Below are 25,417 nucleotides of genomic sequence, written 5' to 3'. Positions count from 1 at the left end.
AACTAAATAACTTTATTTAAGAACAAAAATACAACTTTGAACAATTACATTTTCAAATGTGATTTATGCAAGTATACAGTATGTTTGGATAAAATCATCGTATTAAATCATCTCTTTTAAGAATGGTACTCTTATGTTAATTTACTGCACTACATGGTAAATACTATTTACAGAATTAATACTAAACCATAAACTATATTTACTATACTAAATACCCGCATGAAACGTCAATATTTTGGAAATAAATATTCCTTCAAATTTCAATCCTTTGTAACATCTACATAAAGCCAAGCATATTTACAGTTTCAACGTTCTTTTTTAAGTAAATAAACATTTGTATTCCCTGGAAGTGTGGTTTAATGAATTTTTGCTGAATACTTTGTATGTTAAAATATTTAAAAATTGACAAATATAAATTATATAGAATACCCAGTTGAAGTTACAAGAACAAGCAAATATACGAAATAGAAAAACTTACTGAACATTAGTTTGCGAACCTGTTTTAGTGTTGTTTTTTTTGAGCTGTCGAAGTTTATATATATATATATATATATATATATATATATATATATATATATATATATATATATATATATATATATATATATATATCAGTGATCTAACACAAGTAATCAAAATGGTCGGCCCCGCGTTGTTTTGTGGTACACTTGATTTTTTGTGCTTAAAACAACTTTTACATTTTATGATATTCAAAGCCGTTGGTTTCAACCAACGAATTATCACTTTCAATTAAATAACAGTATATGGTTGCTAATTTCGTTGAATTCAACCAACCAATGTTCACCGTATGACTAACATTTACTTTATTGTAGTTAAATTGAAAACTAGGTATTAAGTTTGGATGCTTTTTCGGTGAATTTCATTGAATTCAACCAATCAATATTCACCGTATGACTAATGTCTGTTTTTTGGTGGTTAAGTTGAAAACTAGATGTCAGCTTGGTTGTTTTTTTTACTGATGAAAATTGGTTGGTTGAAAATTACAGAATGTAAGCGAATATCATGAAGGTATTAGAAACCGTTAAAAATTGGTTATCACCAAGAATCATCCGTTGGTCAACACTCATTTAGTTCCTTATGAACACACACACAAATACACAAACGCGACTTAGCTAAGAAGATGGAGAAATTGTAAGCGAAATACTGCCAATGTACATAGCCGTGTTTTAGAACTGTATTCGAACTATAGAGATTGCTTCGTCAGGTATCAAGTGGTAACCGTGTATTAACTAGAATTCCATTCAATGATCAGTAAACCTGTAGCTAAATCTGTGATGTTACATTTCGTTACCCTTCTTAGTAATTTATACGCATAGGGGAAGTGCTAGCATGTAACCGGATGTTGATAAAAGACAGTCATGACACACGATCAAGAATATTACTAGCAACTACATCACATACAAGTTGTGACTATAATCATCTTCTCCAAAATTTTCAAGTAAATATAGTGGGTAAAACGATATCTTAAACCACTTTCAGCTATCTTCACGAAAGGTTTTGATATTTTAGATAAATAATCTCTCAAAACTCTGTTCTTTTTGGTTTTGATTCCGACCTTAATGATTGGTTTCTTTTGAGACTAACGTCGCTTTTCACTATTAAGAATATGCGAGACGGAAATATAGCTTAATGTGGTATCAAATCTCGAGCCGGGTATCTCGAGCCGAAAATACATACGTTTAGCTATGACCATGAAGGAACATTACAGATTTCATTTAACACTAAGAAATATTATACGGAATTGATGATATAACATATTGTTCTGTGATTTACAAAGGGTTTCAATCAGTGAACGAATTAATGCAAATCACAGTAAACATTTGCTTAGCGGCGAACAGATGATTTGAGGTGCTAAACAAACACTTGTTTTCCTTCTGTGTTTATTGTAGACAAAATTATGGTCAAAACAAATATTATTTTGAGAATTGATGCTCGTTTACACTCCTTAAAATAATGTCATATTCAACATACAGAATTTTGGATAGTAAAGTATTAAAGAATCAATCAGTACTGATTGACATTTCTTAAATTTTCAGGTGTGTATAATATGTGTACTCGGTCACTTCTATGCATGCAATCTTTGAAGAAGCAGACGCTAATCCGTTAAAAAAAAAATGAAAACGGAAGTTGAACTGTTATCTGAATATACTTAGTATTGGCACAAGGATCTAGCAAAGAGGGAACTCCGCGGTACAGAGTATCCCTACTTCTTTCTCTTTTGTAGAGTTTGGCGTTCGTTCACTTTTTGATATTTCAATTTTTTTTTATCTTGAATTTTACGTGGCGGTCCAATCTGATTTACTCAGTTTCACGATTCGGAAATAATGGTTTCCTCTTCAATAAGCTGCCATACCGCAGAAGATTTAATACGTTACAGTTCTCGATAAAATTTGTTCAGTCATATTCTACTGGCTTCTTTCTCTCTCTAGCTACTGCAAGGACAGAACGTTCAGTATACTGTTTAACTTCACATACTGTTTAACTTCCTTGTTTGGCGTTTCGTATGCAGTTTTTCTTTCTTCTTATTCGATTGAATTTAAAATTGTGGTACCGAGTCTGTTTATGCAGCACGGTCAGTGCATCATTTTAATACTCTGAGCAAACCAGTGTACTGAGACCCCTACAACTAACTTTTATAAGTAATTCAACTTGTGTGGGGGAGGGAGGGGCTTCCTACGCACGTCTGGTCCCCGGGCAAATTGACGATCTTGCCTGTACCTAGGTACATTAAGACAGCCCTGAGTACGGTAAGTTTGATAAGAAAATAACACTTGAAAATCATAAAAACATGTAAATACGAGATAATGAAGATATTTGAAAAATCAATAGTGTCTCACCATGAAGTTTCTTCACTTATTGTTTAGTCAAGAAAAATTCTTCCAAACAACTATTCGTTTCTTCCTTTTATGATTACACTCTTGTTCTGAAATGGCAATTGCCTAAAAGTCTGATGAAACCAAATTTTGTGATTAAAGTGTACCTGCTATTTCACGCGCTAAAGAATGCCTTAATTCTATCTTAATTTTAATTCTATCTTTTAACAATGCCAGCGCCGTAGCGGACATAGCTACTAAGTCTATCGCATTTCATTTATAACCCTATACGGGATACCAGAATAACAACAAGAATTGTTATAAAATTAGCCTAGCCATAAGCTAAATTGCATAGTTCCTAGCAAACTACAACTGTCTTTCTTATACACCCTCTTTTCATAGGTTAGGAACATAGCATTTTATTTATTCTGGTAGGCCTACGTAAGTATAGCATCCAAAACAGTAACTACTCAAATATTTAAACAGAAAGTATTTACAACGTACAAAGACTTCTGTATAATATTATGTATTCTAAACTTTCTTATGATGTTAACATTAACAATCAGTTTAGTTTTGGCATTCATTAACCTATTTTCAGTTACCGATTTCCATACGGATGAGTTTCCTACAGCATTTGTGCAAAGACTGTCATAATAAGAAAAATTGACTCAAAGCACGCCTTTTTCTTTTCTTTTCTTTTTTCTTTCTTTTTCTTTTTTTTCTTTTTTTTTTTTTTTTTGGACAAACAGACAGAGAATATTATTGGACTCAAATGGCTAATAAAGACAAAAATTCAATTGGTAGATTTATTCCTAAGTTATTGATGCAAATCGAATGTGTGTATTTTGATGGTGAGTGTAGAGTCACAAATTTAATAATAATAATAATAAATAAATAAATGATTAAAAATTGCTACTGTTGTACGTTGCGGTACGTGCTGTTATTGGATGTAGAAGGTGTTGCGAGGAGAAATACAAATGGTTTTCTGTGTTACTTTACAGGATTGCCACGATGTATATACAAGCAATGAAAGTTTGTATCTAGACTGTTCTGTTATTATTTACAATTGTTGAAGTGGTTCTTGTGATTTGAAAAGCAAATGGAAACGCCAGAAAAGAAAATGTCACAGAAAGTAATTCGGACTAATACTAAATAAATTATTACTCAACCTGAAGGTAGGTATTCCTAGAGTGTCACGAAAGGAATGCATGTTGTTAGCTAAGAGTGGTGAAAGAGATAAATATAATTAGAATCTATTACTGGAAATATAGTTTTTTAATGGGTACTTTGAATTTCTAATATTCATAGATATATTTATATTTCTACATATGTTATGAAACTAGTCTTTGGCTAGCTGGGGACTCCGCCTCCAGACCCCGCGTTTGCTCGGATTACGGCCTCTTATCTCTTACGTATCACCCTTTGCATCAACAGTGAATTTTGTACTATTGCTCTTCATATTTCCAGAATTTGCCCAGCTGAGGGCTTCGCCCCCACACCCCCTGCGTTTGCTTGGTCTAGGGTCTCGCATCTCTTAAACCCACAACTCTACCGAATTTTAAGTTTATTTTCCTATTTCAACTATTTAAAAGATACGATTTTGTATCCCAAGAAAACGACTATTTAAATAACATGAGGATTCCTTCATCCCCCTTTAGACCCCTAAAAAATTAAAAATATTCAGTTTTGGCAATTTTCCTGTAGGTTAGTCCAGAAAAACTACAATCATGTCAAATTTCATCATTGTAATCCTACAGGAGGTGCTCAATAATTTTGGGGTGTAAAAGGTGTCCCTTATATTTAACATGGGGAAAGATTTTTCAGTTCCCCATAAAACCACTCTAAAGTTGGAAATATTTATTTTTACTCATTTACTTAGGTAACGATAATGATAGCGTACAAGCATAGAGAATTTTAAGTTTCTTATCCTAATTTCAAGTACCTAAAACATGAGATCATAGGTCCAATAAAAGACCCATTTAAATAATATGCTGAAATTCCTCCTCCTTTAGACCATGTAGTTTTATGTATAGTTAGGATATAGCCAAAAATATTAAACAAAAAAAAAAAAAAAAAAACGGAATCGTTTAAATCAGCAACAATAATTATAAAGCTTATTAGAAAGTGGAAATTACTTATGTGGGTTGCTGGGAAGAGGATGTGATAAGTGAGGGCTTGTGATAATATATTAGGTTAAGAAAGCCTATTATATATTTGTAAAGTGTTAACATTTTGTAAAGAAAACGCCTAAAGTGTAGGTGTATTAACATTATTGTATTTCGAAATATTCTTTAGTGTTCAAAGTTATTTCTTTATTACAGAAGAACTACTGCAGATTAGCAGCTACAGCATTGTTTATCAACACAAAACGACTTAAAGTACTTGTATGTATCAGACTGCACTCACTTTTACGTAAAGGAGTATCTTAAACAATACTGTTATAGTCTGTTCAAATAACGAAATTACTTCGCAAATCTTGCCGTCTACACGAATATATCAAACGTGTAATTCTCCGAAATAATTGGCCAATTAGAATACAGCATCCTGATTCAATGGAAAATTAGGTTCTTAATGTGTCAAACAAAAGTGAACTAAACTTGGATGGACCGTTTCGAAAAGTTATTGTAGAAAAAAAAAAACTATTTGAACATTGAACTCACAATATTACATATTGCTTTATTTACAGCACAGAGAGTTTCCTTTTCCATATGTTATTTGCAACAACTAAACGTTTTTCGCCTTACTCAGAATTAAACATGTATGTTTCGTTTTCAATTTTAGCACAAAAATTGGTAAATATGCTTGCAACCAGTAGCATATCTTAAGATAAGTCACAGCGCTGAAAACGTAATATCTTCTGAAAATGTACATCTTCAGAAAGTAGTATAAAATGAAGGAAAGCTTACGTAACGTAATAATTGTACACAGCTTTCTGAAGCTGTGTGAAGCTTTCTTTCCATAGGTAGTAGCATTAGATTTTAAATCTTTTGCAATGTAACTTTCTTCAAGCGTTACGACTGCTCACAACTGCAAGAAAAGTCTATAGTATATATACACCAAGTTTCTTACTTTTACCTAAAGAAACTAAATCTATATCACATTTATGCTTATTTTCTGTTACTTGAATGTCAGTTCATATGAAGGAGGTTCAGAAACTAAGGTTACAATGCCGGTATTTCTGGAGTTTCGACTGTTATGGTGAAACGAGGAGTAAGCGGTAATTTTAATACATGGACTTGGCAACTGCGTAGAGTTTTACGCCGCTTACGGCGCAAGTCGTAGGCAAACACAAATGGTGACTTGTTGGAAAAACTGGTCTCGCGAAGAAGTTCGCTCACTTACTAGATTCCTGTGGGTGAAACATGTAACTGCGGCTGAAATACTGTGATCTTGACACGATTGGGCAAAACAATCTGCAGCATACGGCCAGGACTTCTCACCGACGGCGTCGTCTTCCTTGACGACAACGCGCGCCCATATACACCCCAGAAGACTACCACGTTGTTGAAGCAATTTCGATGGGACATCATTGACCACCCTCCCTACAGCCAGGACCTCGCTCCAAGCGACTTTCACCTGTTCCTGCACTTGAAGGAGCACCTTAGAGGTCGTCACTTCTCGTCAGAGAAGGAGGTGAAACACTTCGTCACAACGTGGCTGAACACGCAACAACAATATTTTTACCAGTAGGGAATCTTCAGCCTCATCCCACGATATGATAAGTACCTCAATCGATACCGACTATGTTGAAAAATTACCTAATGTATGTACTATCTGTTGGCTGTATGAAATATATATATACACGTTTTACTACAGGCTTCGTAACCTTACTTTCTGAACACTCCTCGAACAAACAAGAGTACATACTTTTTTAATTATAATTCTTTGTGTATAATTTTAAAACATTTCTAATCTAGAGTTCATAAAACTCAAATTGTATATAATCTTTCTTTAAACGAAAGAATCTATCTTAGTAAATAACCAGATCATTCAAAGTTAACATGGCATATATCAGCCAGTTAATGAACTATTTTATTTCTATTTTCTGCGATGATCTCAACTATTATATTTTTCAAGATGCTGGTTTTAATCTGGTAGTAAAACATCTTGAGGAAAGTTCTTGAAAATTTGATCTGCAATGTGCCCGTATATTCTTCCTAAAGCTTGTATAAGTTTTGGTTTGATGTCAAAGAGGATTTCATGGGCATTTTCATTGGCAAACATATTCAGAGCATCAGCTGCAAAGAAAAGTAAGAAGAAATACGTAATTAGTTTTCTTTTAAATTAAAAATTAAATAAATTGACGCACTCAGAATCAGAAGTTTTAAGTCAAGTTCGGGAAGAAACGTTAAGTGCATGAGAAATATCCTGCAATACAGGTCTACACTAGTATTAAATATTAAACGAATCGAACGACGTTCAAATGACATACCTCTGCCCTTGGGAAGGAAATGTGAGTTTCGAAAGAGAAGTTGTTACGTCCATATTTGGGGGCAGATGTTGTTAAGTCAAATTCGTTCCGCATCTGCTCAATAAGTGGCGCTGCTGCTTTGCCGCCAGAGGGCTTGCTGAATAGTGAAAAAATAGCTGACGTCGAGAAAGATTCGAATGACGATGTCACAGGTCAATGTTTATCTGAAGATAGTGGCTCTGAATATACCCCTTCTGGCGACTGCAAATATGTAAAGGAGCAGGGCTGTAACTTCTGGGAGACAGGGGGCAACTGCTCTCCAGAAAAGCTCCTTCCCCTTCGAGGAGGGGGGGGCACTTTAAGACAAAAGTTTTTTGCTCCATATACGAAGATGAAATTATAAATGAAGCACCAAAGAGTTTCTCTACATTACATAAAGAAAACAGCATACAAAAAGTAAGTAAAACAAAACTTCGTCGTTGATCCATTTCAGTAAAAATGTCTATAGGGGCCCTAGAAATAATATTTATTCGTATGGCTTTGAGATTTGAGCCTCTTAATTAATTTGCCATGTATGGAAAGGGCCAGGGGCGTGCCGAGGACCTACAGACTCCAGGCTTACAAAGAGTAAGAGAAATATGGGAAGAAGGGGCCCATCTTTGAATTTTGCGGGAGGGCCCCAAACAACTTTTTCTAGGGAGCTCAAATATTAATGTTTGCCCCCAGAAAAAATCTAAGTTACGGCGCTGTAAAGGAATTATAAGCAACAAGTAGCAGCGACAGCGATTGTGAGGGTGCACCTTCCGCATCAGCTGCAAGTGTAGATCCTGTGGAATTTATACCATGTATAATCTGACACCAGGGCCTGCTGGACTGTCAAAAGCAACATCTGGTGAAATGAACACTCCCATGGAAGGAAGAAACGGAGAGCTCCGGAAAAATGGAAACGTAATGTGTGCAAGATTTGAAAATAGCTGGCAAAGGGTGCATAGGGTACAAAGGGAACGTTGTGAGCCCTCGTGTGCAAAGTCAAGACTTCTAACGTAGGTGTGGATGTGCAAAGAAGTTCTCTGAGGATCAGAAAGACAGGACGTTTACCTACTTCAATGAACTGGGCAGTTAAGAGCAACACTCACGAGCAGTCCTCAGGAGTGCCTTCTGCAAAAGCCTGTCAAGATTCGTCAAGCCAGATGCTAAGAAGCGAGAAAGTATGTATGATGTGCAAGTTAAAGTGTGTATGAAGGCATCTCATACGCTGCATGGATTAAACCGAGGAGGACCGGATCGGAAAGTTTGTGTTTGGGTTATTCACCAACTGATGACAGAGAAGCATCCGCTGGGATATAAAAAGCATTAGTATGTACGCCAAAATGTTCGCAATGTCATTGCAAACATTCCAACAAGGGAAAGTCATTACTGCCGCGCTAAATCGCAGAGTGTCCAATGTATACCTGCCGAACTCATTGTCGCTCACTTGCATAAAGATTTTATAGAGCAACATCCAGAGTTGCGTCACGATGTGAAATACTAGTTATTTAATGACGTATTTCAACATGATTTTCATTTAAAAATTTGATAAACCAAGAAAATATATTTGTGATGACTGCATGAAAATGGATGCACAATGCAAGGCTGTTCATGCAGACTTGTCGTTTTGGAGGAGCCAGTGCATTATCAAAAAGCCGAACATTTTTGTACCTACTTAAGGGAGGTGAGGGAAGCGAGAGGAAGAAGGACCTCCTCCATACAGGGCATTTGTTTTGATTATCAGAAAGATCTTCCTCTCCCTGTAATTAATATTGGGAAAGAATACTATAAAAGACAACTGTGGTTGCACAGTTTTGGTGTACGCGATGTGGCTTCAAATAATGCGACAATATTCATGAACTCGGAAACATTTAGTGGCAAAACACTAAATGAAGTTATGAGCTGTATGAAATGGTATATTGATGATAAGGTGTCTGACAGTTAGGACATGTTTTTATGGATAATTGTGCAGCACAAGAGAAGAACAGATATATGTTTGGGTTTTGGATGCATCTTGCGCATTTATTTATACTTCCCCGACAGAATTTTTGGGCATATTAAAAACAAGAAGCGATCAACACATCAAGTGCTCGTCCCTTCCACATGGTTTAAACTGATCACACAAACTCTACGGAAAAATCCCATTGATTTTGGGTATGTCAAAAAAACAACTCACTGATAATGGGGAACATGATGGCACTCGAGTTGTTGACGTCTTTGATTTCAAAGCGACCCTTAATGACACTCTTATGCAAAGTGTTCCTGACTTTACTGGAATTTGTTATGTACGTTTGAAATGAGGTGCGTACCAGAAGTTCGTCACATAACGTCTTCAACTCTTTTTCGTCCATAGTCGTTTCTGAAACGCGGGGTGCGATTGCAAATCTTTCAAAATGCATATGACGGTGCTCCTTAGACCTCAGATCAGTTGCGGCCGGTAAAGAAAGAGAAATGTGATGATGTACATATGCTGCTAAAACATGTCTCTGCCAGAAGGGACTACATTTTACAACACAATGGTTGTACTACTGATGATAATGTAGAGTGAATGTACAAGAGGATCTTAGAAACAAAGCTCGTAGCTATGACTCGTATTACTTATCTATTCTTTATTGTGGCATCTGTGTTAACAGTGAGGTCAAAAGTTATTAAGTACATTGACTTGCCGATTTTTCACGCGTTTTATAAGACAAGTTGTCAAGATTTCAAAGTTTTGTCACAAAAGTTCTCCTTATCTTATACACAGCTGGTATTGTAACACAACATCACACCTATGGAAACGAACCAGAATACGAAATTTCAGTTCAGTGTTCATATCTTGGTATTTTAACACAGTTCTATGAACTTCAAAGCGCGCTCCTTTAAAATCTAGTAATAATGACTTCGGAACTTCAATTTCTGAGTGCTTCATTTAGCACTTGTTTTTGTTTCTTTGTTTTGGGTAATAAATAACACTCTTGTGATACCTATCATTAATGAAGCACCGAATAGATGGCAGAAAAATTGAAATTTTTATTTTTGACTATATTTAAATAAAAGTAAGATTGTATCTCACATCTCGTAATAAGAATTAACAAGTAACCTTTCTACAAGTTCTGAGAAATTTAAACAACATCTAAAATAGTATCAAATATTTCTTTTTGTCATCAACATTTATTAGTATCTGCAAAAGTACTGTTAATGAAATCTTTCAAATACATTGCAAAGCCATTACTTCACACTCTTTCAAGATCGCAATTTCTGATATAAGTAAATGCATTATTGTTTCGTAACTTTAAAAAACATTAATGATTATAGGATTTCTTCCTTATAAGCACATCTAAACATAGATTATCTGTAGCCATCATATTTGTTCCAAAATAAACATAGGACAGCTTGACAACAATATCCTTCGGGTCTTTAACGATTTTGAGTAACAAAGTAAAATCTGTAGATAATGTTGCTACCACTACCAAATTTACCGGTATTAGACATGACTTCCAAGAATTTATATTTATCCAAACTGGATTCAAAACATTCTTCATGAACATAGTCAAAGTGGTTGTTAGCCTCTTAGGATGTCTCTACTTCCGTCTTATTGTGTGTTATAGAAGAAAAATCTCGTCCAGTTATTTACCAGGAAGTAATGTGCCTAAGATCGTTGACACATTCCCGCACTGGATGGCGATGCTGATACGTTGGAAAAGGAATGCAGTAGCTCGGGGGTCACCAGTTTTGATTGCTATTCGATGACCAACTTAATTAATGAAATTAGATCCTTCGTGACCCTAAGACCCACTGGTTTCTATTGCTACTGTTACAAATCAATATTTGTCCAATAGATTTGAGTATTTTAGTCTTCTGTCTGATTCTCTGTGAGCGGCGACGAGACCTGCCTGAATTGAAGAATGGGGTAAGTTGGAAGGAGCAAACGTATCGGAACATGTGAAATCCCAGACTAGTGCTTTTCCATTTTTCCACGGTACCAAGGTCATGCCATCAGGCCTTTTACCATCAGAGCGGCAACACCATTTGGTTCTTTTATTGAAGGAACTCCCGCTGAAACGAGGGCTCTACTAATAATGTCGTTTACAATATGATGTCGAGATTGTCTACCCGCACTTTTTTTTTTTTTTTTTTTTTTTACATGAAAGACCATGTAATCCTTTATTATCAACATATGCGTTGCAAGCAGGACAAAATTGAGGCTCACAAATATTAGCACCTAAGCGCAGAGCTGTTGCAATACGAAAGCTCTGATTAGAAAGGTGTAGGCCGAGTGTGTGAGAAGGTAGGGCTTGAAGCCATGCTCCGTTTTTGGAGGAGGAGACAGCTAACAGCCTGGCTTTGTCATCTGGGTTATTAGTTGATGATAGGAGTGAAGATAAACGAAGCTTGACTATAGGTTCATCCCAAACAAACTGAACATGTCTTTTGTCGTTAGGTGGGGGATCCATTCCAACCAGACTAGTCCATTTATCGATGCATTCTTGTACATCTCGAATCGAGTCTAAGTCAACCTCCTGTTGGAGAAGAGATCCAATTAGTTCTCGTGAGCCATAGAATGATGCGAGGAAAGAAGGTATGGCGATATCCATGGCTCGACGAATCCCAAGGCCTCCATTCTCCACTGGTAAGGAAGCTTGTAACCATGAACTGTCTTTCAAAGAACAGTTTAGAATGGATTCCAGTCCTGTTCTAAGAGTGTGGTCGAATTTGTCAAGTAGTTTATCATCCTGTCAAGAAGAGGAGCAACGGAGGAAATACAGTAATCTTGGAAGTGAGAGTGAAGCTCGTAGTAAATAATAAGCGGAGTGTGCAGAAACTTTTGATAATTGAGAAAAGAAGAATTCTAATTTTGATATCTTGTCCAATAAAATTTTGCTCCTTGATCCATATATTATTAACAGGACATTAAAATGCTACGAGTTTTCATAACGTTTCATTCATACCCGCGTTTGTTTGACAGAGCATAGCAGGTAAACTGTTTCACTGATACTATTTACTATTTTTGCACGGTGATACCCTAGAGTAGTTTTTATTAAAGAGAATCTTACGAAATACACGCTCTAAGGGAGTGAAAATAATTTTACGAAATCCACACACTAAGAGAGATGAAAGAAATACAGCGAATGTAACATTCAAGGGTGCCGATCCTGGGAGGACTGCCCCACCCCAAAATTCATGTAGGCCCCCTTATTGTATTTATGAATATACAATATTTGGCATAATTTGAATGCAATTTGTCTTAAAATCCTCACATATATACCTTCCGCATCCGAATGCCCCCCCCCCCCTTCAATTTACAGAGAAATCGGCGCCCTTGGTAACATTTCTAAACCACGTTTTTAAACATTCTATTCGTAATAGCACGAAATTTGATACTTGATGTGTTTTGTTTCAAAGAATACGAATTAAATACTGCTGAATTAGTGGGCACTGGACTGATTGATTAGATGATTTAGAATTTAATGTCCCGTTCAGTGCCAAAGCTACATGAAACGTGAAAACTAGAGCTTCATGTGGAAACCGTACACTGAATTCGAAGCAAATCAAATGCGAATCAAATGCGGAAATCAAATGCGAAAGTGTTGAAGAAAGTAATTCACATAGCGTAAGATTAACGATACCTAACAACTCGAAGATAGGAGACGCAAACTCACAGTTCAAGTAAACAGCAGCAAGGGAAATACAAGATACCAAATTTATAAAGGACATCCAAGTAGAATTCTGCGTGCCTTTTACAGCAAATATATATATATATATATATATATATATATATATATATATATATATATATATATATATATATATATATATATATATATATATATATATATATATACATGAGCAAAAATGGTATCACTAAGGAAACCAAAAGGCATTAGCGAGAGATTCAAGAAATCTATTCACCACGTAAACACTAAGATCATACCGAAATACACTAATGAATGTAAAATGTAGAACAATTTCACCATATTACTTGCTGTGCTGCAGTTACAGTGATGAACATAGCGCAGATAAAGAAAAATTCAGAAAAGTCCGAGAAGAACAATCGGACAAATACGAAAGAAACACAATCACATACAATACCCAAATCAGGGGCTTCATTTAGGGGGCAGGAGGAGAAAATTCCCCCCCCTCCCCAAGAGTTTGAGGAATACATATACTTTAATCGGTTGTCTACTAATGTACTAGTATAAAACGTAAAAGTCTTATGTCGGTGGTGCTCTTGAAGCGAAGTCTGAAATGACGCCCCTGACTCAAATAAAAACTCAGCTTGAAAAAACGAATAGATTGATGAAGGACAAAAATCGGCCAGGTAACACAACACTATAAGGAAATCAAATCAATCAATCTGAAGAAAAATCTTGAACCATAATAAAACTGTTAGAAATAGACAACATAACTGATTCCACCACTATACATGAAGTTTCCTCAGATATAAGAAAACGACTATTAAAAAGAAACAGAATAGTGATTTTTAACAAAACCCAGAATAGTTCTACCAGAAACACAGAAGCAAAACAGCGAATGTCTAATGAAATCAGAAGTTACTGCTCTAAGATCTGGGAACAAACTCGAGTACACGACACCAAAAGTAGTACTCTTAAAAAAGTAGTAATCAGATCTCAATCAATTCTAGATGTGGAATAATTTTACATAAGAGAAACAGGTGTCAAACAAGCAATTGGAAAATCACGAAACTGGAAATCCCCAAGCCCTGATTATATTTAGAACTTCTCGTACAAACAATTCACAACGCTTCACAGCAGCATTGCTGTATACAACAATCACATTTTTTACAGGCCAGTCAAGATGGAGTTCCACATTGCCATTTACAAAAATAATTTATACCAGAGTTTTGTACTAGTTTTGTACTGTTTTGTACCAACAATAAAGAATTTTGTACCAGTTCCAAAATGTCCCAAATTCAAACTTCTAATTTGGAACGCATAAACAAATCTTAGTCCCACATACACCAAATTTACTGAAAATACTGTCATTATATCAAGAACGTTTTGTACTCTTATCTAGTATCCAAAAATGTTTGTACCTGTCCCAAAATGTTCCAAATTTCAACACCTAATGCGGAACGCTAAGGTCAAAATGGAGTTTTACATACCCCGATTTTTTTTTCAAAATAGTCTCATTAGATAAAGAAAGTTTTGTACTCTTTTGTACAAACAATAAAAGGTTTTCTACCTGTCCCAAAATGTTCCAAATTTCATCTTTTAATGTAGAACGCCAACAGTCAACTCAGGTTTACGTAATAATTTACAAAAAAATTACACTAGAGTTTTGTACTGGGTTTGTACCAACAATAAAATGTTTTGTACCTCTCTCAAAATGTTCCAAATTTTAAATTTTAATGGAGAACGCCAACAATCATCTCAGTTTTCCACGTAACAATATATATATATATATATATATATATATATATATATATACTAGAATTTTGTACTAGTTTTATACTGTTTTGTATTAAAAATAAAGTTTTTTACCAGTTCTAAAATGTCCATGTCCCAAATTTCATTTTTTAATGTAGAACGCCAGACATCTAAGTTTTGCACTTAATATTTTACAAAGAAAAAATCATACTAAAGTTTTGTAGTAGTTTTGTACTCTTTTGTACCAACAATAAAAAGATTGATACCAGTCCGAAAATGTCCCAAATTGCATCATCTAATGCGGAACGCTAAAGTGAAGATGGAGTTGCTCATTCCCCGATTTCTTTACAATAGTCGGATTAGATAAAGAAAGTTTTGTACTGTTTTGTACCAACAATTATAAGTTTAGTAGCAGTCCCAAAATGTTCTAAATTCAAACTTCTAATTTGGAACGCATAAACAAATCTCAGTCCCACACACACCAATTCCACTCAAAATAGTCTCATTATATTAAGATTAGAGATTTATTTTGTGCTCTTTTTCTAGCATCTAAAAAGGTTTTCTACATGTCCCAAAATGTACCAAATCCATTTTCTAATGTGGAACGCTAAGATCAAATTGGAGTTCAAGTATCCCGATTTCTTTCAAAATAGTCTCATTAGTTAAAGAAATGTTTTTACTGTTTTGTACTACCAATAAAAATTTTCTACTAGTACAAATACTTCTAATTTTGTTAACTTCTACATTTTTCTCAGTATATAGGAATGACATCGACTGTCACGTTACCATGGAGAATGAGTGAATTCTTTTGATTAAAGTTTAGAACATAGCCGGCTTTGAGCCAGGTTTTTACATGTCAATTTAACTAGAATACGTATTTTAAGGGCGAGGAGGATTTAAAACATACGTCGATCTTCCATTCAAGGACATGAAATTTGGTGCATAAACTTTCACTTAAAAACGTGGCTACGTGCCCCAGCGTTTCCTACGTTCAGCTTCTAAAGGGTGTTGTGGGTTTATTTATAATTCGTTTTAATTTCCAATTTTCTATTCATTAACTGACTGGTCAGGAAATGTTTGAATCGAATTTTTGAACTTAATTTTCACGGTTTTTATCGACTCACTTTGATTCATTTTTATTTCATTTTTTAAAAATAGATATTGTAAAGAAGGGAAGAGTATTCAAATATTCCTTTTAAATACTTATTCTCGTGTAAAGAACGGACTTTCATCTAATAATAATAATATTTATATTTTCATTTATTTATTTATTATTTATTCTCAGCAAGATATCTGCATACTATTGTAGTGCAGAACAGATTATAGTTTACCGCTTTGTTCTTATAGAAACCACAATTATTAATAGTTTTTGTATGATATTTAATTTTAAAAGCCTTTGATATAATATTCCTAATATTTTAACTTCGAAGGTAGTTAATTCTGTTGGAAGCTCGCGCCTCCATGAGATTTTCACGCCCCCCTCACGGGACGCGGCCCATAAATTGTAATTACACATTAAAGTCCCTAGGTTGTAATGTTGGCGTTCCACATTAGAGGATGAAACTTGGAACATTTTGGGACCGGAACAAAAGAGTAAAATTTTCTCTTTATCTAATGCCACCACTTTGAAAGAAATCGGCGTATGTGGAATTCAATCTTGACCTTAGCGTTCCGCATTAGAAGATGCAAATTGTGACATTTTGGGAAAGGCACAAAACGTTTTCTAGATGCTGGGAAAGAGTACTAAACGTTCTTGATATAATGAGAGTATTTTCAGTGAAATTCGTGTGTGTGAAACTGAGATTTGTTTATGCGTTCCAAATTAGAAGTTTGAATTTGGGACATTTTGGGACTGGTACAAAACTTTTTATTATTGGTACAAAACAGTACAAAACCTTCTCTATCTTTTAACATCACTTTAATGTAAATCGGCACATGTAGAATTCAGAGGTCGAATTGGAGTTCCGCACTAAAATCTAAAATTTAGGATATTTTGGGACAGGTACAAAACTTTTTATTGTTGTTACAGAACAGTACAAAACTAGTACAAAACTTTGGTACTAGTTTTATTTGTAAATTCTTATTTTGAAAACTAAGATGGCCGTTGGTGTTTCACATTAGAAGATGAAATTTGCGACATTTTGGGACAGGTACAAACCTTTATAAATACTAGATGACAGTACCAAAAATTCCTGATATAATGAGAGTATTTTCAGTGAAATTAGTGTGTGTGGGACTGAGATTTGTTTATGCGTTTCAAAGTAGAAATTTGAATTTGGGACATTTTGGGACAGGTACAAAATGTTTTATTGTTAGTACAAAACAGTACAAAACTTTCTCTATCTAATGACAGCACTTCGATGCAAACCGGCACGTGTGGAACTCAGAGGTCAAGTTGGAGTTCCACAGTAAAATTTAAGATTTGGGACAGGTACAAATCTTTTTTATTGTTGGTACAAAACGGAACAAAACTAGTACAAAACTCTAGTCTATTCTTTTGTAAATTGTTACGGGGAAAGCTGAGATGACTGTTAGCATTCTACATTAAAGCATGAAATTTGGGACATTTTGGGACAGTACAAAACATTTTATTGTTTGTACAAAACAGTACAAAACTTTCTTTATCTAATGAGACTATTTTGAAAGAAATCGGGGGTATGTGGAACACCATCTTGACCTTAGCGTTCCGCATTTGGTGATGCAATTTGGAACATTTTGGGACAGGTACAAAAAATTGTTGGATACTAGATAAGAGTACAAAACGTTCTTGATATAATGACAGTATTTTCAGTGAAATTAGTGTGTGTGGGATTGAGATTTGTTTATGCGTTCCAAATTAGAAGTTTGAATTTGGGACATTTTGGGACTGGTACAAAATGTTTTATTGTTGGTACAAAACAGTACGAAACTTTCTCTATCTAATGACATCATTTTAATGTTAATCGGCACATGTGGAACTCAGAGGTCAAGTTGGAGTTCCACACTAAAATCTAAAATTTGGACATTTTGGGACTGGTACAAAACTTTTTATTGTTGTTGGTACAAAACAGTACAAAACTAGTACAAAACTCTGGTACAACTTTTATTTGTAAATTCTTATTTTTAAAACTGAGATGGCTGTTGGCGTTTCACATTAGAAGATGTAATTTTGGGACTTTTGGGACAGGTACAACACTTTTTATTGTTAGTACAAAACAGTACAAAACTTTCTTTATCTAATGAGATGATTTTGAAAGAAATCGGGCTATGTGGAACTCCAACGTGACCTTAGTGTTCGAAATTAGAAGTTTGAATTTGGGACATTTTGGGACAGGTGCACAACTTTTTATTGTTGGTACAAAACAGTACAAAACTTTCTTTATATAACGAGGCCACCTTGATGCAAATTGGCGTATGTGGAACTCAGAGGTCAAGTGGGAGTTCCACACTAAAATCTAAAATTTGGGACATTTTGGACTGGTACAAAACTTTTTATTGTTGGTACAAAACAGTACAAAACTAGTACAAAACTCTGGTATAAATTATTTTTTTAAATGACGATGTGGAACTTCATCTTGACCGACCTTCAAAAGACAGCTTTCTAATAATCGGAAATACATTTTTTCTACTAAACAATAGACACACTAAGAACCCTGCAAATTACAGGGTGATCGCATGTTTTCCGACAATGTACAAATACTTACATCAATATTGACTGGAAAAAATATACTATCGCTTGCGAAAGAATAGAATTAGACGGAGGGAAAAAAAAAGAAAAAAATCTTCAGAACCAGCAAGGGATGCAAGTTTCAGATTATAATGGATACAAGCCTACTGAGTAAGGTAAATGCAAGGAAAAACACCAAAGTTTATAATTTATAGATCACCTAAAAGCCTTCGATTCAATTCCACACTCAAATCTAATAGAGGTGACATACATGTATAAAATGCATCCTAGTATCATGGAATTCTTGGAAGCAACATATGAAACAAAGGTCCACAAAACTTTATCTTTCCAATGATTAGAACAATAAGTATCTAAAAAATAAAGATAAACAGAGGCATATTCAAAGTCGCTTCTCTCAGTGACCTATAGTTTTGCATAGCTTTCGATACTGCATGTGGGTCATTAACGAGGACAGGTTTAAGAGTAGATCATACAACAAATCTTGTAAAATCAACTATCTGTTTTATATGGATGAGCTAAAGCTCTACGCTAACTCCACAAGCCAACTAAACAGACTAGTAGAAGTAGTTAGAGTTTCTAGCCGTGATAACGGTATGGATTTAGGAATCAACAAATGTAAATATTTGCTAAGAGGGAAACTAACAAACATCGGACGATTTCCAATTGACGAACACCATAAAAGAAGAGACTCAAAAGAAAGAAAAGACTACAAATACTTAGGAATACTACACTTTAGAAGCATCGGACACAATGAAACGCACATTGCAGATATGTTTTCAGTCAAAATTAAGGAGATACAGTAAGAACACAGTTTAATAATACTAAAAGATTAAAGCCATCAATATATTTGCAGTACCCATTATAACACATTTGTTTGGCTTAATCAAATGGACAGACACTGATTTAAATTAATTTACACTAATAAGCCGGACTTTAATGACTGAATTCAGTTGAAATACCCAGAAACTGCAACAGAGTGCGTGGATTCCCCCAACAGAAGAAGGAGGCATTGGTATCAAAGATACACCAAAACTTCACAAAGAACAGGTTGAAGACCATCCAAAATCTGCATGGCCGTTATTAAGTCTTTGGCTTCCGTACTTTTACTCATTATAAATCCTGTGTTAAAGGTAAATTGAGTTCTGAGGTGACTCTTTGAGATTCAAGAGGAGTAATTTGGGAAATAAGAAGTGAAAAGTACGTAAACATGAGCTGACATAGAATTGCAAGCAGCAACTTGTATATTAAATTATAGAGTAATCGTTTTCCTAATACACAAATTGCTAATGGGATAGGTTTCACGCTCCACCTACCTAAAGAATTAGGTAGCTTAACTGCATTCAACCCTATTCGTTCTAAACAATAGTCACAGATTAAAATCACTGTTATAATTTTCAATTTGATATGAAGTGTTTCACACAATAATTACAATAATTTCTGCAATTTCCTAGAATCACAAAAGAAAATTATATGCACTACTATCCTAATTGTATTATAATGTTTCGGATTGCTGATGCACATGTCGAAGAAAAAGTGCTAAAGAATAAATAAATAAATAAATAAAATAGTAATAAATACAGAAGCAAGTACATATAAAATTGCTGTTTGGAACATAAAATGATGATTGACTATTGGCTAGAAAAGTGTAAATTGTGCCAGTATATGTGACATACAAAAGTTATATGCGAGTATATATGGAAGATGAAATTTGGTATATAAATTTTTCATTAAAAATAAATGGACCTGTGACTATTTTTGTTCAGGAGTTTTTTTCTCTTATTTACTACATTGTATTGTAGAATTACTTTCTATCTGTGGTTCGAGTTTCATCATTCTATGAAGCTTCGGAGTGACACATAGAATGGTGAAACTTGAACCAAAGATAGAAAGTAATTCTACAATACAATGTAGTAAATAAGAGAAAAAAACGCCTTAACAAAAATAGTCACAGGTCCATTTATTTTTAATGAAAAATTTATATACCAAATTTCATCTTCCATGAGGGCACGTGAGATACTGAATTTTTCGCATAAATTACATTCCCATTCCTCCTTTAGAATATGCAGTTTAATCAAGGTACTATGATAAAACCACAGTTTGTGATAGGTGATGGGAGATAGCTGAAAACCCCTTATATTAAAAAATTATTTCAATCTTGCCTTCAGTCGATCACGTACAACATCGCTTTCATTTTTATTATATAGTTTAAGCACAGTAAGTGTTCTCCTCCAGCTGAAGTCATAACGAAGACCTGATGGGATATGTTTTAAGTATTAGTTTCATTTTAATAACTGGCTTGTTATTAAGCCTGTTATTGTTGACTACGAATGACATATATACAATTTTTAGAGCAAAATTTCTTTTTCAATTTTCTCGAAATCTACGCATGAGAATATGCCCTTGCGCATGCCATTTTGTTTAGCTCAATAAGATCGAACGATTGGTATGTGTCTCATCTTTGAGCATTTTTTTCTTAGACGTTAAGAATATTACAGAATGTTATTGCCGCAATTTTTGCATGTTGTGCCTTTATCCTTATGTGTTTATTTTGTTTATTATTATTATTATTATTATTATTATTATTATTATTATTATTATTATTATTATTATTATTATTATTATTATTATTAACACTATTGCTTTTTCCGTGAAATGAGAGGCTTAAGAAAATTCGGAATTATTTGTACACAGTGAAAACAGAACGACGAATAAGCTGAATTTTTGTTTTGACATCAAGCTTTGCACTATGATATAAATTCATGATTTGATATGAGTCTTACCTAATTTATTTTCTTCTCCATCGTATAAGTTATCAAAATTGTAGTAAATCTCTGCTGGCATTATATCCAAACCAAAATTATCAGTTTGTATGAAGCTAGTTCCATTAACTTCCACAATGTTGTAAGAAATAAGCCATACAGCTGTCACGTCGGCTGAAAAAGAAAAGCAATAAACCATACATATGATAACTAATATTAAATTCAAATTTAGTGTCCAAGAGAAGTGTGAAAAAAAAATTGTAAAGCATCATACTTCGCAAACATTTTTCTCTGTAAGCTCTATTGACTCAAAGCTCTTTTGACTTACGGGTACAACAATAAAATACCCGTAATTGCTAACATTTCGACACTAGAATGAAGTCCTTCTCAGACTCTCAAAGAAGGAAGTATTGTCTGAGGAAGGCATTGTCGCTTTGAGGAAATGTTAAAGCACTTCATCCTTTTATTACATTCAAAGTTCTTGACTTGGCAGAATATTTATAGAAGACTGCATGAAGCCTAGCATAACCTGAAGTTACGTGATATCGTTGATGACAACATTGTCAAATAAATAAATAAATAAAATAAAATAAAATAAACTGAAAAACGTGCTTTTTCAGTTTTTTTTTTTTTTTACCATTTTAGGAGTCTTAATGTCAAAACTTCGAATATTTCTTTGACAAAGTTCACGATTTTCTTTCCTCTTTCGTCACTTATTTATTTAAAACTAGCTCTAAAGGTGAAAACATTCCACTATATAGCGGAGAGAGATTATTCGTGATGGTCTATGCCAGGGATGGTCAAAATCAGTCATCTTAAATTAAAAACCGGTAACAGTTTCATAAAAAAAAAAAAAAAAAAAAGCTCACTTTCTCATCCAAACGAGTTTTAGTTTTCTTCAAGCCTGTTTCGATTTTTCATAGAAATTAAGATTTTCTTCAAATAACCGTGTAATTTTCGCTGAAGCCGGTATTTATTCTTGTCCTTATGATAATAATTTCCTACCAAGTTACGAAGAAGCAAAAACAAGTTTTTGAGAGAAAAGCGAACATTATTTAGAAACAAAACCAGTTGTTGGTAGAAAAGCGTACCAATTCTGGAAATCCAAAACTAGTTTGATGAGAAACCGAATCGATTTTATTTATTTATTTATTTATTTTTGAAAGTTTTCAAAGATCGATTTCGGTCTGTCTTCCTAATACCTGAAAACAGAATAACTTGTTTCTGTGCCCAACACAACTGTACAGGAAAGTCCTGGTCGTGGTTCCAAGCACACGTTAAAAATTTGGACTTCTAATACCTATTTTTAGGCACTAACGTAGTGTCTTCATTATTCGATTAAAAAGGAACCAATAAAGCTTTTTACTTCGGCTTTTTTATTTTTTCAAGTCTAGAAGCATTGAAAAACGCGTTACGTATGGTTTCACGCTTTTGTGCGTCGAGACATAGGAGGTGATGACGTCATAACTTTAAAAAATTGTTACACGTTTTTCTATTATTTTTTTGGCAAGCTTACTTTTGCACCTAGAAGATTGAAATTTTACACAAACATTCAGTTTACCGAGTACTACCGAGTGTACATATCAGATTTTTTCTGATCTCTGCGTTAAAACAGGGGGGTTCAGAGGGGCAAAAGGGTAAAGAAAAGGGATATTTTAACCAAAAATTCGACTTCTTCACGATTTTCCCGCCTCAGATGCACGATGGGGACATGTGAGTGGTACCGTTTGAAAGACAGTTCTACTCTGAAGAGATTGATGAACAATCCATGATCCTAGGCTAAATAGGATGTCTCAGGAAATTTTTACCTGAGATCCTGAAAAAAAATGGTTAGACTATTTTTTATTTTATGGCGGACTTACTTTTGTGCCTAGAAGCTTGAAATTTTGCAGAAACATTCAGTCTACCGAGTAGTATGAATCAGATGTTTTTCTAGATCTCGGCGTTAACACAGGGGATTCAGAGGGATCAGAAAGTTCAAGAAAAGGAATAGGTATTTTAATTTTAAAAAATCCCTTTTTCGCAATTTTCCCCCAACATAATGGGGGACATGTGAATGGAGACGTTTGAAAGATTGTTTCATTCTAAAAAATATGAGGCACAAAACATGACGCTAGGAAAGATAGGGATTTCTCAAAATATATATATATATATATTTACCTGAGATCAGGGTCTTTTACGGTAACTGGAGCATTGTTAAGATCATTGGTAAATATTTTTTCCCGCCCTTACTATTCAAGATAGAAGCTTAAAATTTTGTACAGACATTTAGTACACCAGTTAGTATTTTTCAGTTAATTTTCAGATCTCTCCGTTAACACAGGAAGGGTCTAGAGGGGCTCAAAATTTGTAAAAATACACAGAGAAAAATCCAAATTTCTCTCAAGATTTTTCGCCTCAGGGACATGATAGGGAAATGTGAACAGCACCGTTTGAAAGGACGATCTATTGTAAAAAAACGAGGTACGAACCATGATCCAAGGATAAACAGGAATAATGCTGTAGCCGCTAGACTGAATTTAATAATAGGTCATATCTTTCATAACGTCGGTGTAGCATAAGGAGGTAAAACACAATCGAAAACCCTCTCAGTCAAGAACTCTGAAAAAACTAAATACAAATAATGAATATATAATTATATTAAAATAGTGAGACCTCGATAACTCGTAACTGAAGAGAATAGATAAAAATTCCAGTTATCGAGTTTCTCGAGTAAGCAAGTTGGTTCACAAGAAAAACTTCGAGATACAGAGGTTCCGCTCTCCTCATTAAAAGTGACTATAGAACCTCTATAACTCGAAGTGTTATCCAATCAACAACCTCTGTAACTCGAAGCGTTATTCAATCAATTTCTATAACTCGAAGTGTCATTCAGTCAACCTCAATAACTCGAAATGTTATTCAATCAACCTCTATAACTTGAAATTGTGAAAGTTCTTTAAAATAAACAAGATGACTAGTAAAAATTAAATACTAGACATGAGTGAAACACAATTACAGTACAAATTAGCAAAATAATGACAAAACTAGCAACAATGAGAATTACGTAAAAGCATAGAGCTATAAAATAGCTTCGAGTTATCGAAGTCACATTAAGATGAATTCGACTTATAGAGTTCTTAAATATGATTATGAAACTCTTAAAATTCGACTTATCGAGGTTGTAATTTTTTAAACATTCGACTTACAGAGGTTATTTTAATGTTGTTATGGAGAGCTTAAAGCAATGTGAAAAAGTTCGGGTTATCAAGGAATTTGAGTTGATTTGATGATATAATGTTCATATGTAAAGTATAATTAGAACATACGATAAATACACACTTACTCATACTAACGTTACATACACCATTTCCAGCAATAGGCAATTGTAAAACTTGTCCTTCTGCTAAGTAGTAACCTTCCATTATAAAGTAAGGTTGCTTTGTGGTTATTTCGAGTTTGTTGTCTTCCAAACTTGCTCTGAAAACAAAAAATATATACATAATTATAATATAAACTTATTATTAAAATATGAACATCGAAATATAACATAAATAATGATTAATTAATTTATAACAACAATAGAAGGGGGCATTAAAATTCATTTAAAGAAAGCCAAATGAACTAACTCCTAACAAATGTAAGGGGAAAGAAACAGTAGGAATTGACTATATTTTACATATTTGCAGTTAGAGAATGCGTTCACGTGCAGCGTGAGCAAGTCCTCCGTTTTCTCCCGTAGGAGCTCTACTTGCAAAGCTTCGTATTATCATCAGTCTGTGATTGAAGGAAAATATGTGTGTGAAATTTGAAGTTCCTACGGCGATTGGTTTCAGGAATTTAGTGATAAGTGGACAGTTACTGAGTCAATAAATTTATGGATATGGTACACAGTATATTGAATTATTTCTAGTGACAATTCTGCTTAAGAGGGGTAAACTACTAAATATTTTTCAAAAGCTTACAATTTTTCTTTTGCCCGCTTTTCGTATGTAAAAACAGATAATGGAGTGTAATTTTCCACAATAGTAGATAATGTTATTCTATACCCGAAAATAAGAATCGGAAAATTTTTCAGTGTTGCCAACCATAGAAATTAAAGTGTGACCAGAATTTGAATTACCCAAAAATCTAGGTTGAGGCAGCGACTAGAAAAATGAACTCAACGGTAATTGATGACTTATCATACTGTCTTTGTTCCTTTTAGCTACTTTTTAAATATTTGTATTTATTTTGTAATAACTTACATAAGTTGTTACAAAATAAGTAAGTTATTAGAAAATAAATACAAATATTATTTAAAAAGTAGTTAACTAGGAACAAAGACAGTATGATAAGTAATCAATTACCGTTGAGTTCATTTTTCTAGT

The 25,417-nt window shown here is 34.1% G+C and overlaps 1 protein-coding gene across 1 annotated transcript in view; it reads right to left on the bottom strand.

Moving 5' to 3' along the window:
• Positions 1-597: 597 nt before the first annotated feature.
• Positions 598-25,417, bottom strand: part of LOC145693506 (protein takeout-like) — a 43,992-nt gene continuing 19,172 nt past the window's right edge. The window contains exons 4-6 of the mRNA XM_081769573.1: positions 24,394-24,527; positions 21,090-21,242; positions 598-7,072 (exon numbers count right to left, since the gene is read on the bottom strand). Coding sequence (XP_081625699.1) covers positions 6,921-7,072; positions 21,090-21,242; positions 24,394-24,527 — 439 coding nt within the window. The 3' untranslated portion in view covers positions 598-6,920. The remainder of the gene's footprint in view (positions 7,073-21,089; positions 21,243-24,393; positions 24,528-25,417) is intronic.

The sequence above is a fragment of the Thermobia domestica genome, chromosome 8, assembly GCF_964235325.1.
Source record: "Thermobia domestica chromosome 8, izTheDome1.hap1.1, whole genome shotgun sequence".
NCBI lineage: Eukaryota > Metazoa > Arthropoda > Insecta > Zygentoma > Lepismatidae > Thermobia > Thermobia domestica.
This window is presented reverse-complemented; position numbering and strand designations above follow the sequence as displayed.